Raw genomic sequence first — 12802 nt, 5'->3', positions numbered from 1 at the left:
ATGGAATAAAATTATTTAACCCAAAAAATCTATGAAACTGAAACCAAATTCTTAATGTATGTTTACTAATGGGATTAAATTCTTGTCTGCTAATCTTAGAAAACAAAAAGGGAAGAGGAGCTCCCAGTAAAGAGGCCAAAGTGAATCTTTTCACCGAGTTTACCTCCAAATCCAACCATGAAGGACATTTATGTATATCTGAATAGTGAATCCAAAAAATAATATATCGAATATTAATTACCCAGTAGTAAATTCTAAAGTTAGGCAAAGCCATAGCCCCATCCTTTTTTCATTTCTGCAATAAGGATTGCAGAATTTCAATCTAGGATTTTTATTGTTCCAAATATAAGATAAATTATAGAATCTATTCTGCCGAAGAACTTTTCAGGAACAAAAGAAGGAACTGCCTGAAATATATATAAAAACTTTGGTAAAACTATCATTTTAATAGCATTAATTCAACCTTTTAATGATAATGTCATAGGCGACCATTTAGAAAGCATTTGTTTGGTATAGCCAATTAATGGAAAAAAATCATATGTATAGGGATCGTTAAAATTTTTAGTAATTTTAATACCAAGATTGGGATGATGTTTTTGCAGGGAAATGTACTCTGGACATGTGGTCGATGTTTAGAGATCTCTTGCAGGATGTTAAGGATAAATTTGTCCCAGTGAGGAAGATGAAGAATGATAGGGTGAAGGAACCATGGGTGACAAGTGAGGTGGAAAATCTAGTCAGGTGGAAGAAGGCAGCATACATGAGGTTTAGGAAGCAAGGATCAGATGGGTCTATTGAGGAATATAGGGTAGCAAGAAAGGAGCTAAAGAAGGGACTGAGAAGAGCAAGAAAGAGGCATGAGAAGGCCTTGGCGAGTAGGGTAAAGGAAAACCCCAAGGCATTCTTCAATTATGTGAAGAACAAAAGGATGACAGGAGTGAAGGTAGGACTGATTAGAGATAAAGGTGGGAAGATGTGCCTGGAGGCTGTGGAAGTGAGCGAGGTCCTCAATGAATACTTCTCCGGTATTCACCAATGAGAGGGAACTTGATGACGGTGAGGACAATATGAGTGAGGTTGATGTTCTGGAGCATGTTGATATTAAGGCAGAGGAGGTGTTGGAGTTACTAAAATATATTAGGATGGATAAGTCCCTGGGGCCTGACGGAATATTCCCCAGGCTGCTCCACGAGGCGAGGGAAGAGATTGCTGAGCCTCTGGCTAGGATCTTTATGTCTTCGTTGTCTACGGGAATGGTGCCGGAGGATTGGAGGGAGGCAAATGTTGTCTCCTTGTTCAAAAAAGGTAGTAGGGATAGTCTGGGTAATTATAGACCAGTGAGCCTTACATCTGTCTTGGGGAAGCTGTTGGAAAAGGTTCTTAGCGATAGGATCTATTTTTTTTTCTCGGCGGTTGATCGGGACAGGACTGCGCAAGCGCGTGCAAGTCAGTCCCTAAGTCAGTGGGAGTATTTAAAAGAGAGCAGTTTGACGGAGTGGGCGAAGGAGTAGAGGGAGACAGAGTAGGGCTTTGGCTTGAGAGGCTTCAGCAAGCAGAGGCTGAGGACGAGCTTCACTCCAAGTGAGGAGCCCTCGAGAGTCTTCGGCGAGGAGGCTGAGAGAGGAGACTACGCCATAGTTGGAGAGGGTGAGAAGTGGTGAAGAGATGACTGCTAGGCTGATTCAGTGTGCTGCGTGCATGATGTGGGAGGTCAGGGACACTGATAGTGCCTCTGGCTCCAACACCTGTGGAAAATGTGTCCAGTTTCAGCTTCTGAAGGACCGTGTTGCAGCACTGGAGAGGCAACTGGATGACCTTCAATTCATCCGGGAGAATGAGTGTTTTCTGGACAGGACCTACAGTGAGGTCGTTACACCGAGGATACCGGAAGAGAGAAGGGGGGCGACAATGAGCAAGGAAAGGATGCTTGAAGTACAGGAGACCCCGAGGGATGTGCCTCTCGTAAACAGGTTCACCCTCTTGAAAGCTGTCAGGACAGAAGATGATACCAGCCTGAGAGACGGTCAGGTCTGCGAGTCAAAGCCGAGGAGACAGATGTCAGGCAGAGCCATGGTAGTAGGGGACTCCATAGTGAGAGGTACAGAAAGGGGTTTCTGTGGCAACAGGCAAGATTTAAGGATGGTGTGTTGCCTCCCTGGTGCTGGGATCCAGGATGTCATGGACCGTTTGCAGGGAATCCACAAGAGTGAAGGTGAACATCCGGAAGTGGTGGTGCATGTCGGCACAAATGACGTGGGGAAGAAGAGGAAAGACATTCTGCAGCGTGACTTCAGAGAACTCGGAAGAAGGCTGAAAAGTAGGACTTGCAGGTTGGTTATCTCCGGTTTGCTTCCAGTTCCTCGTGCTGGAGTGGGCAAGAACAGGGAGATAATGGATCTGAATGTGTGGCTGAGGAACTGGTGCAGGAAGCAAGGATTTACATTCTTGGACCATTGGAGTATGTTTCGGGGTAAGGATGAATTGTACAAAAGGGACGGGTTGCACTTTAATAAGCGGGGCACCAGCATTCTGGCAGGCAGGTTTGCCTCTGCAACACAGGTGTGTTTAAACTAAGTTGTGGGGGGGGGAGAGGGGACGAACTGGAAACACAAGGATGGAGATAAAAGGAAAGTGGGAATAAGAAAAGTTAAGAAAGACAGCAGAATCAACAGAGCAGAAAGCTCAAGAAGGGATCGTACAGTATGGCCAAGTGAAATAGAAATTGATATGGGAGGTGAGGGGAGTAATGAATTAAAAGTATTGTATATGAATGCACGGAGTATAAGAAATAAAGTGGATGAGCTTGAGGCACAGTTGGAAATTGGTAAGTGTGATGTTGTGGGACTAACAGACATGGCTTCAAGTGGACAGGGCCTGGGAAATGAATATTCAAGGGTATATGTCCTATCGAAAGGACAGACTGATGGGCAGAGGGGGTGGGGTGGTTCTGTTGGTGAGGAATGTTATTCAGTCCCTTGCGAGGGGGGACATAGAATCAGGAGACGTAGGGTCAGTATGAATAGAACTGAGAAATTCTAAGGGTAGAAAGACTCTAATGGGAGTTATCTGCAGGCCCCCAAATGGTAGTCTGGATGTAGGGTGTAAGTTGAATCAAGAGTTAAAATTGACATGTCGCAAAGGTAATGCTACAGTTGTTCTGGGGGATTTCAACATGCAGGTAGACTGGAGGAATCAGGTTGGTACTGGACCCCAAGAAAGGGAGCTTGTGGAGTCCCTCTGAGATGGATTCTTAGAACAGCTTGTACTGGAGCCTACCAGAGAGAACACAATTCTAGATTTAGTGTTGTGCAATGAATCGGATTTGATGAAGGACCTCAAGGTAAAGGAACCATTAGGAGGTAGTGACCATAATATGATAAGTTTTAATCTACAATTTGAGAGGGAGAAGGGAAACTCGTAAGTATCAGTATTACAGTTGAACAAAGGGAACTATGGTGCTATGAGGGAGGAGCTGGCCAAAGTTCAATGGAACAATACCCTAGCAGGGATGACAGTGGAACAGCAATGGAAAGTGTTTCTGGGAATAATGCGGAAGGTGCAGGATCAGTTCATTCCAAAGAGGAAGAAAGATCCTAAGAGGAGTAAGGGGAGGCCATGGCTGACAAGGGAAGTAATAGACAGTATAAAAATAAAAGAGAAGTATAACATAGCAAAGACGAGTGGGAAGCCGGAGGATTGGGAAACTTTTAAAGAGCAACAGAAGGTAACTAAAAAGGCAATGCGCGGAGAAAAAATGAGGTATGAAGGTAAACTAGCCAAGAATATAAAGGAGGATAGTAAAAGCTTCGTTAGGTATGTGAAAAGGAAAAAAATAGTTTAAGACCAAAATTGGGCCCTTGAAGACTGAAGCAGGTGAATTTATTATGGGGAACAAGGAAATGGCAGATGAGTTGAACAGGTACTTTGGATCTGTCTTCACTAGGGAAGACACAAACAATCTCCCAGATGTAATAGTGGCCAAAGGACCTAGGGTAATGGATGAATTGAAGGAAATTTATATTAGGCAGGAAATGGTGTTGGATAGGCTGTTGGGTCTGAAGGCTGATAAGTCCCCAGGACCTGATGGTCTGCATCCCAGGGTACTTAAGGAGGTGGCTTTAGAAATCGTGGATGCATTGGTAATCATTTTCCAATGTTCTATAGATTCAGGATCAGTTCCTGTGGATTGGAGGGTGGCTAATGTTGTCCCTCTCTTCAAGAAGGGAGGAAGAGAGAAAACAGGGAATTATAGACCGGTTAGCCTGATGTCGGTGGTGGGAAAGATGCTGGAGTCAATTATAAAAGATGAAATTACGACACATCTGGATAGTAGTAACAGTAGAATACAGCCCTTGCTATTTCCTCTTGTTTAATAAGTGCATCTGATGTATTCATATCTTGAATAGAGATTTTATGTATATTAAGTTTTTGCAAAAAGCTATTCATAATGGTAATATTATCTGAAAATTCAGACTTATAAAGATTAGAGTAGAAATCCATAAATATCTTATTAATTTCATAGGGATCTACCGTTGCAGTTGTATCAGGTCTTCGTATTTTCAGGATCTGTCTTCTAGCCATATTTGCTTTTAACTGACCAGCTAATAATTTGCCTGATTTGTCTCCATGTATATAAAATTGGCTTTTGGATTTAAGAAGTTGCTGTTCAATGGGAAAAGTCAAATACAAATCATGTTGTGCTTGGAGTTCCACCCTTTCCTTAAAGAGATCTTCACTAGGCATTACTGAATAGAGTTTATCTATTTCTTTAATCCTATTAGTGATCAGCAAAAGTTCCACCTTAGTTTTCCTTCTTGAACCTACCAAATATGAAATTATCTGTCCTCTAAGAAAAGATTCCATTGCATCCCAAATAATGAAATTTGACATTCCCTCAGTTGTATTCAATTAAAAAAAAGAGAAATTTGTTCTTTAATAAAATTTACAAAAGTTGAATCTTGCAACAATGAAATATTAAATCTCCACTGAGGTATGTGAATATTATCAGAGAAGTCCAAAGTTAGTTTCATAGGTGCATCATCTGACAACGCAGTCACATCATACGCACACTCAACAACAGAGGGCACCAATCGCGTATCCAAGAAAAAGTAATCAATTCTTGAATATTTATGGTATACATGTGGAAAAAGAAGATCTTTTTGTCTAGGAAATTTAAATCTCCAAATGTCGACCAGACCGTATTCTAATAAAAAAGAATTATTACAAGTCGCAGCTTTAATAGGAAGTGACGGATTGGTGGACAATCTGTCAATCGACGGGTTAAGACAACAGTTAAAGTCACTGCCCATAATCAATTTATATTCATTTAAATTCGGCAATACAGAAAATAGCTTCTTAAATAATTCAGGACTATCTATATTAGGTGCATAAACACATACCAAAGCCACCTTTTGACCACACAACAAACCAGTGACAATTAAATATCTTCCGATTAAGTCAGTAACAGGATTAAACTGAACAAAAGGGATTTTAGAATTAATAAAAATAGATACCCCTCTTATTTTATTTACTGATAAAGAATGAAATAAGGGTCCCTTCCAAAATTTAAAAAAGCGTTTTTCATCCTGTCTACAGATATGTGTCTCCTGTGCAAAAATAATATCTGCGTGAAGTGTTTTTAATTTCTTAAAAATCTTTCTGTGCTTAATAGGTTGGTTCATACGGTTTTAATTCCAAGTAATTATATTGATTTATTAAGATCCATATTTAAAATTTAATTAAAAAATTTTGTAAAGTAATCTAATGCGCAGGTGCAGTCTAAATCAGAAGAAGGGGCAAAGCTTGACTGGACCAGAAAGAAAAGCAAGATGATTGACAAAGAAAAACCCCTTGGGACTGCCCAGTCAAGAAAAAACTAGCCTAATAAATCTGCCCACCTCCCCCGAAAGCCCAGAAACTGTCCAATAGGTGAATGGCATGCTAATCTAATGACCTTTAACCCCGGTCTCCAGCTGGGAGCTCCTATTTACAAAGTAAAAAGTCACCACCACCACCAAAAAGACATAACAAAGAATACATAAGGAAGTAAACAGATTCCAAATATTTTCATATTATGGGTGGAGTAATCATCAGACGAGCCGGGAAAATTAACTGACGGGCGACAGTTAATTTTTAAAAATTCCGCCGTTACTTCCCGATATTTAATTCTTTCAGCATAAATCTCTGGGGTAAAACCGTCAACTAAATCTTCAACCTTAAATAAAATTATTATTGGGACATACAGTTCATCATGGTTGCTATGTCATTCATTAAGTTGTTGGCTGACTATTACATCAGCACTGACCTTTTACTCCTTGATCATCCTAATGTCTAAAAGTCTGTTTCTCACTACCTTGAATATATAGAACTTGTCAAACCTGCTTTAGGAATGTTCAATGGTGGTGTTGATCTGTGCAGTATTTGGATTATTCAGAGAAGGGGTTGAAAAATGTGACCAAAGGTATCCTTTAAGCTATGCCTTGGCTAAAATGATGAGTGGTTTAAGAAAGTAATTTCGAACCCCCCAGACTTGCCAACTATAACACGGGGATTAGAGCTGAGCTCCTGAAGTTTGGGAACTGGAGCACTGGAAGGATTTAATGCGACGGGAATGATTTTGAGAATGATTCAGAATTTTAGATCAGGATTTTGAAGAAGGACCATATGTGGGCTGGGGAACAAAGATATGAAGGTGAATAGAATTTAAGTGTCCAAGAAAGTAGCATCCATCTTTAAAGACCCTCACCATCCTTGACATGGCCTCCTCACGTTACTACCATCGGGGAGAAGCTACAGAAGCCTGAAGACTCACACTCAACATTTTAAGAACAGCTTCCACCCCTCTACCATCAGATTTCTAAACAGTCTATGAACCCACGAACACTACCTTGTTATTTGTCTTCTGAACTATTAATTTATTGTTTGCAAGTTATAGTAATTTTCATGTGTTATATTGTCCTACTGCCACAAAGCAATAAAATTCACAGCACATGTCAGTAATAATAAACTTGATCCTGATAGAGTCAACAGATTTTTTCTTTGGTGCGGTGATGTGTGCGGTGATGACAGGTAAGAGACTAACTAAATCAACTTCGATAATGTTAAGTCTGGGCTGAGCAAAAGAGAAAAGGGCATGCCCTGGGTACTGGAGGTCCTAAATCATGGATGCCGCCTTTCTGAGTCACCATTCCCTGAAGATGTCCTGGGTACTTGTAGGCTAGTACCCAAGATGGAGCTGTCTAGACTTACAACCTTCAGCAGTTTCTTTTGGTCCTGTGCAGTAGCCCCCCCATACCAGACAGTGATGTAGTCTGTCAGAATGCTCCCTACGGTACAACTATAGAAGTTTTGGAGTGTATTTGTTGACATGCCAAATCTCTTCAAACTCCTAATGAAGTATAGGTGCTGTTTTGCCGCCTTTATAACTACAAACGTACATTGATATGTTGGAACCAGGTTAGATCCACAGAGATCTTGACACCCAGGAACTTGAAGCTGCTCACTCTCTCCACTTCTGATCCCTGTATGAGGATTGCTATGTGTTCCTTTGTCTTACTGTTCCTGAAGTCCACAATCAGCTGTTTCGTCTTACTGACATTGAGTGCCAGGTTATTTTGGAAGCCTAAGTGTGTAGAGATAAAATTAGGATTTACTTGGGTTTGGCTCTGACATTCTTTGTGAATGTGCAGTGCTGGGAAGCTTACTTGGGCTAAATAGCACATAGGGGAGATGGATGAAGTGATGTGCGTCACCATTGGGCACCAGAAGAACTGAGATAAGAAGATTTGCATTCATATACTGTAATTATCCCACAGATTGTATTTTGCAGTACTTGTAAAGTCTAGTGACTTATAACGGAGGAACTTTGGTAGCTAGTTTGCATTCAATAAGATCTCATAAACTGAATTTTAATAATGATCATGTAATTTTGACTAGGAAACCAGAAAATTCCTTGGGATGCAATTTTTTTCTGGATTGACAGGACTACACATTTAGTCAAAATGATGCTTTGCATTTGGTCTCTGAAATTCATTTCCATAAAATCAATATAACCAAAATTTGGAAGCGAAATGCTATGAATTTGTACACTTTTCTTCCTCCCACCTGTACTTCTGTGATCTTCACATCCAGTTGAAAGGGAAGATGCAACCTCAGCATAATCTCTTACCAGCACATCTGCCCTGTGTCACTGGAGTCTAAGCCCAAGTCATTATCTGGAGTATCATTTGAGCCATCTGACTTCAAGTGTTACAGTTGAACCATGGCTAACAAAGATAAGGAAAAAATGAAAGTAATAATTAATGGAAGAAAGTATTGACTATTTGAATTTTACATATTAGATGTAATTTGAACTGGCTATCTCCAGGTTTGGTAGCCAGTTTACATGAACTAAGACACCATAAAGTGCATTGTTATGATAGTTAGGTAATTTATTTTAGCAACATTAGCTGAGAAGTAAACATTGGCCTGGGAGCTAGGAAACTCCATGTGGTTGGAAATTTGTTCTGGATTTGTGCATGGATAACAAAACATAATAAAAATTAATGAAAGAAATTATGGTATTGATGGTTTGAATTTTTATAGATGCATAATAAAGCATTTGGAAGGGCTGGTTGTACAATATGACCTGACAGTACGGGACAGTGATGGCAGTATTGTACAGTTCCTGTATGGGGAGGATGGTCTGGATATTCCAAAGACTCAGTTCCTGCAGCCAGAACAGTTCCCTTTTATTACAAACAACTATGAGGTGAGTTGTCTTTTGTCTTGTTTGTTCACTTGGATGTTTTGCAATAGAGCTATTCAGGAAAGATGGTTAAAAAAATATGTCCCAGCATTGAGGTGGAAATGAAGTACATCCACGTATGTTCTGTATTCCTCTGTCTTATTTTAATGACATTTTTTATTTTGTATGGTTTAAAACATAGGCACAGGAATTGGTGTAAGTGCATATGTTAAGCTTTAGTTTGTCATTATGCTGTCAAGGAACAGAAGAAAATAAGTAATGGGAATGGGAGAAAGTCATCTAGTATCTGAGGGCAATATCTCAGAATGAAGAGACTTCCCTTTAGAACTTGCCCTTTAGGAAATGTTGGACAGACTTGGCTTGACCTCACTAGAGCATTGGAGGCTAAGGGAAGACCTAATAGAGGTTTTTTTAAATTATCAGAGGAACAGATGGGGTAGGCAGTCAAATCATTTTCTCAGGGTAGAGTGTCAAACATTAAAGGGCATGTTTTTACAGTTAGAGGGGTTGAGTTTAAACCAAAATGAGAGGCAGGTTTTTACACAGGGGCCTAGAATGGGTTAACAGGGGTTGTAATGGAAGCAGGTCGTTTAAGAGGCTTTTTGATAGATGCATGAATACAGAGGGATATGGATAATATACAGGAGGAGGACTGTTAGGGTAAATAGACATCAAGATTGTACAGCATCGTGGGCTGACTGGCCTCCCCAGTGCAGTACTATTCTATGTTCAGCTGGGATGAGGAGGAATTTCTTCAGCAGAGGGTGGTAAGGCTGTGAAATTGTTTGCTGTGGAACGCTGTGGCAGCCAAGTTTTTATTGTACTTGAGGCAAAAGAAGGGTGTCAAAGGTTACAGGGACAAGGCAGGAGAATGGGATTGAGAGGAATAATAAATCAGCCATGATTGAATAGTAGAGCAGACTCGATGGACTGAATGGCCTAATTCTGCTCCTTATGTCTTATGGTCTTCAAGCTTTCTCCACCATCCATTAAAATCATGTCCGACTTTCTATCTCTTCATTATCCTTTATCCTTTAGCCTTTATCCCTTGCTCCCCTCAACATGCAAAAATCTATGAACGTCTGTTTGATTGAACCTGATGAAGGAGTCTCCACAGGCCTCCAATTCACCATGCACTCAGTCCTAAACGCCCTTATTCTGAGATTGTGGCCCTATGGGTGGTGCGGGGAAGGGGTAGTCCTCTCTGCATTCATCCCACTGAACCCTGTAAGAATACAAGTTTCCATGGACACTGCCCTTATTCTTCCAGATATTAGAGCACAGAGAATCTAGTTAAATCACTCTCTCTTCACGTGGCAAATCATGTGGTTGAATCTTTGCTGCTCCCTCTATGACAAGTACTTTGTTTTGGATCAGATCAGCAAAACTATGCATGACACCCAGGGGCAGAATGACCAAAGTCATACATAATTGCTGTAAGACTTGGAGGCTGATTTACAATTTAAAGTTCAAATTTCCCTAGGATATGGTGAGTAAACGCATCGCTTCGTGAGTTACTGAGTCATGCAGCAGTAACAGATACACTGGACAACAAATTTTTTCAAATGTGTTGCTTCCTCAGAATTTTTTTTTTTGTTTATGATAGACTGCTTGAAGTTGAACACAAATATAATTTCGGACTACTTGTACCACGTAGGAATTTGGAGAAACAATAAATTACCTTTTATGGAATATAGTGTGTTTAATTGCATAATGGTGCTGATGCTTTGCAATAGTTCAACTAAGTTTAAAATATTTTGTTAATGATTTTCATTTGTACTCAATGTCTGAGGCTTCTTGCTTAAGTGTCCAACAGTAATTCGCCAGCACTGATGGATTCCAGTTGCCCTGGTATCTTTTCTCCATGACCCCAATATCCTGGTGAAACCTTTCACCATGCTCGTCACTAACAGCACCAAGATTTGCAGGGAAGAAGTCTAAATGGGAATACAGAAAATGAATCTTTAGTGACATGTTGCATTTCATGGTTTTATATGCTTGAAGCATGCTTTCAACCAGCTGCATGTAGTTTGGCGCTCTGTGGATGACGAGAAAAATTTCAACAACTTCTTTGAATGCCTTCCATGTGATTTTCTCCGGTCCCTCTAGAAGTTCTTCAAATTGCCTGTCATTGATGACCTGTTTGATTTGTGGACCAACAAAAGTGCTTTCCTTAATCTTGGCATCAGTTATTCTGGGAAGCATCTGTCTCAAATATCAAAATCCTTCATAGAAATTTTCGTGCCTGGTGATAGCAAATTCCATCCTTACAGTCCTGAACCCAATAATTATTACTAAAACCTGTCCTGCCATGCAGCAGCCGTGCCGCCTAAGCATGCCCAAGCATGCCTGGACAAGATAGGAAGCTTTCCAGCTTACATTGTAGGCAACATTTTAATTGACTTGAATTATGAATTGAAATAATAAATATAAGTGATTTCAAAAAATGGAGCATGATAGGAAAATTTCATGGTAATTTCATGGTGATTTTCATGATCAGTAGCCCAAAATTCATAAGATACACTTAAAGGTATTCTGGAAGCAAAATCTTTGTTGTCCAGTAATATCAGAAGGACGCAATGGCCTATTGTAGCCTGTCCCCATTTCATCCAATGTGGTCCCACATGTTATTGATTTTCTTGGAGGGAGTCGGGTCTCTGTAGTAACTTCTCTGTATCTGAATGAGACTAAGGAGCTGAGAGGATATAAAGCTGTTTGTTCCCTTTCTTGAAGTCCAGAGGTAGCTGTGGGTCACTTTTAAACCCATTATGGTCATGGAAACAGACCCTTCGGCCCAACTCATCCATGCTGATCAAAATACCCATCTAAACTAGTCCCATTTGCCTGTATTTGGCCCATATCCCTCTAAACCTTTCCTATCCATCTGTCCTCCCTTTTGAATAGTTGAAATATACCGAGTTCCATGTACTAATCTTGCTTTGTTAACCCCTTAGTATTCTTCTTTACCATAAATGTATGCCCTTTTAATTAGCTATAAATATGGCTAATCCAAGATGGCATAATTTTAAGGTGATTGGAGGAAAGTATAAGGGGAAAGTCGGAGGTAGGTTTTTTATACAGTGTTGGTTGTGTAGAGCATGCTGTGAGGGTTGGTGATAAAGTCAGACACTTCAGGGATGTTTCAGAAACTTTTAGATGAGCAAATGGATAAAAAGGAAATGGAGGGCTATGCGGGAGGGAAGGATTTGATTGATCTTGGAGTAGATTAAAACGTCAACACTGTGGGCCAAAATCCTGTTGCTGATCTATGTTCTATCTGTCACACTCAGTTTTGAAATTTTCAATTACATTGGCTTCTTAGGGAGTGGGGAGAAAGGCTGTGCTTAGCTGGTCTGCTCATCATGCTTGCAAAGTGGTAAAAGCTAACTGAATCTGGGAGATCTCTTGAAGAGATTGAAGAGAACATTGGGATTTGGAAATAGGATTGGAAATTATTAACTTAATCTGTTTTATTTATTAGGTGATCAAAAAGTCAAAGCACTTGGAAGAGGTATTAAGTAAAATGGATTGTGAGGCTGCAGCCAAGTGTCATAAAGCAATAAAGAAATGGAAGACAAGGCACCCAGCTCCCCACCCTCGTCTCGGTGCATTCCTGCTGTTTTCCCAGAAAGAGCTGGGTAAAATCAAGGAGGCGGATCCTGAAGGGGAGATGCTGAATACTAGAGACCCTGTAACTCAGCGGGTGAGTATGTCATATCAATAAAGAGTTCATCTTACCAAAGGAACAGGTGGCCTTTTTGTCTGACAAGTTGGAGTCCGTGATTTAGTAGTTTTTATACTCCCCTGTAACCTCAGCTCCTATTGAATACTTGTTGTGACATAGAAGTAGGACTTTCAGTCCAGTGAATATATGGTGTCCTTTGAAGGGTCTCAGCCCAAAATGTTGACTGTTTATTCCTCTCCATAGATGCTGTATGGCTTGCTGACTTCCTCCTGCACTTTGTGTGTGTGTGTGACTCTCGATTTCCAACATCGGCAGAACCTCTTTTGTTTGTGTTTATGTTGAGTGGATTCTCATCAGTTCTATTTTCCCCC

The 12802-nt window shown here is 40.4% G+C and overlaps 1 protein-coding gene across 2 annotated transcripts in view; it reads left to right on the top strand.

Annotated features, from left to right (window-relative positions):
* polr1a (RNA polymerase I subunit A) overlaps positions 1 to 12802 on the top strand; it is a 167385-nt gene that overhangs the window by 89162 nt on the left and 65421 nt on the right. For both annotated transcript variants that reach the window (XM_072256641.1, XM_072256642.1), the window contains 2 exons: positions 8584 to 8749; positions 12228 to 12449. In XM_072256641.1, coding sequence (XP_072112742.1) covers positions 8584 to 8749; positions 12228 to 12449 — 388 coding nt within the window. The remainder of the gene's footprint in view (positions 1 to 8583; positions 8750 to 12227; positions 12450 to 12802) is intronic.

The sequence above is a fragment of the Mobula birostris genome, chromosome 4, assembly GCF_030028105.1.
Source record: "Mobula birostris isolate sMobBir1 chromosome 4, sMobBir1.hap1, whole genome shotgun sequence".
Classification (NCBI taxonomy): Eukaryota; Metazoa; Chordata; class Chondrichthyes; order Myliobatiformes; family Myliobatidae; genus Mobula; species Mobula birostris.
This window is presented reverse-complemented; position numbering and strand designations above follow the sequence as displayed.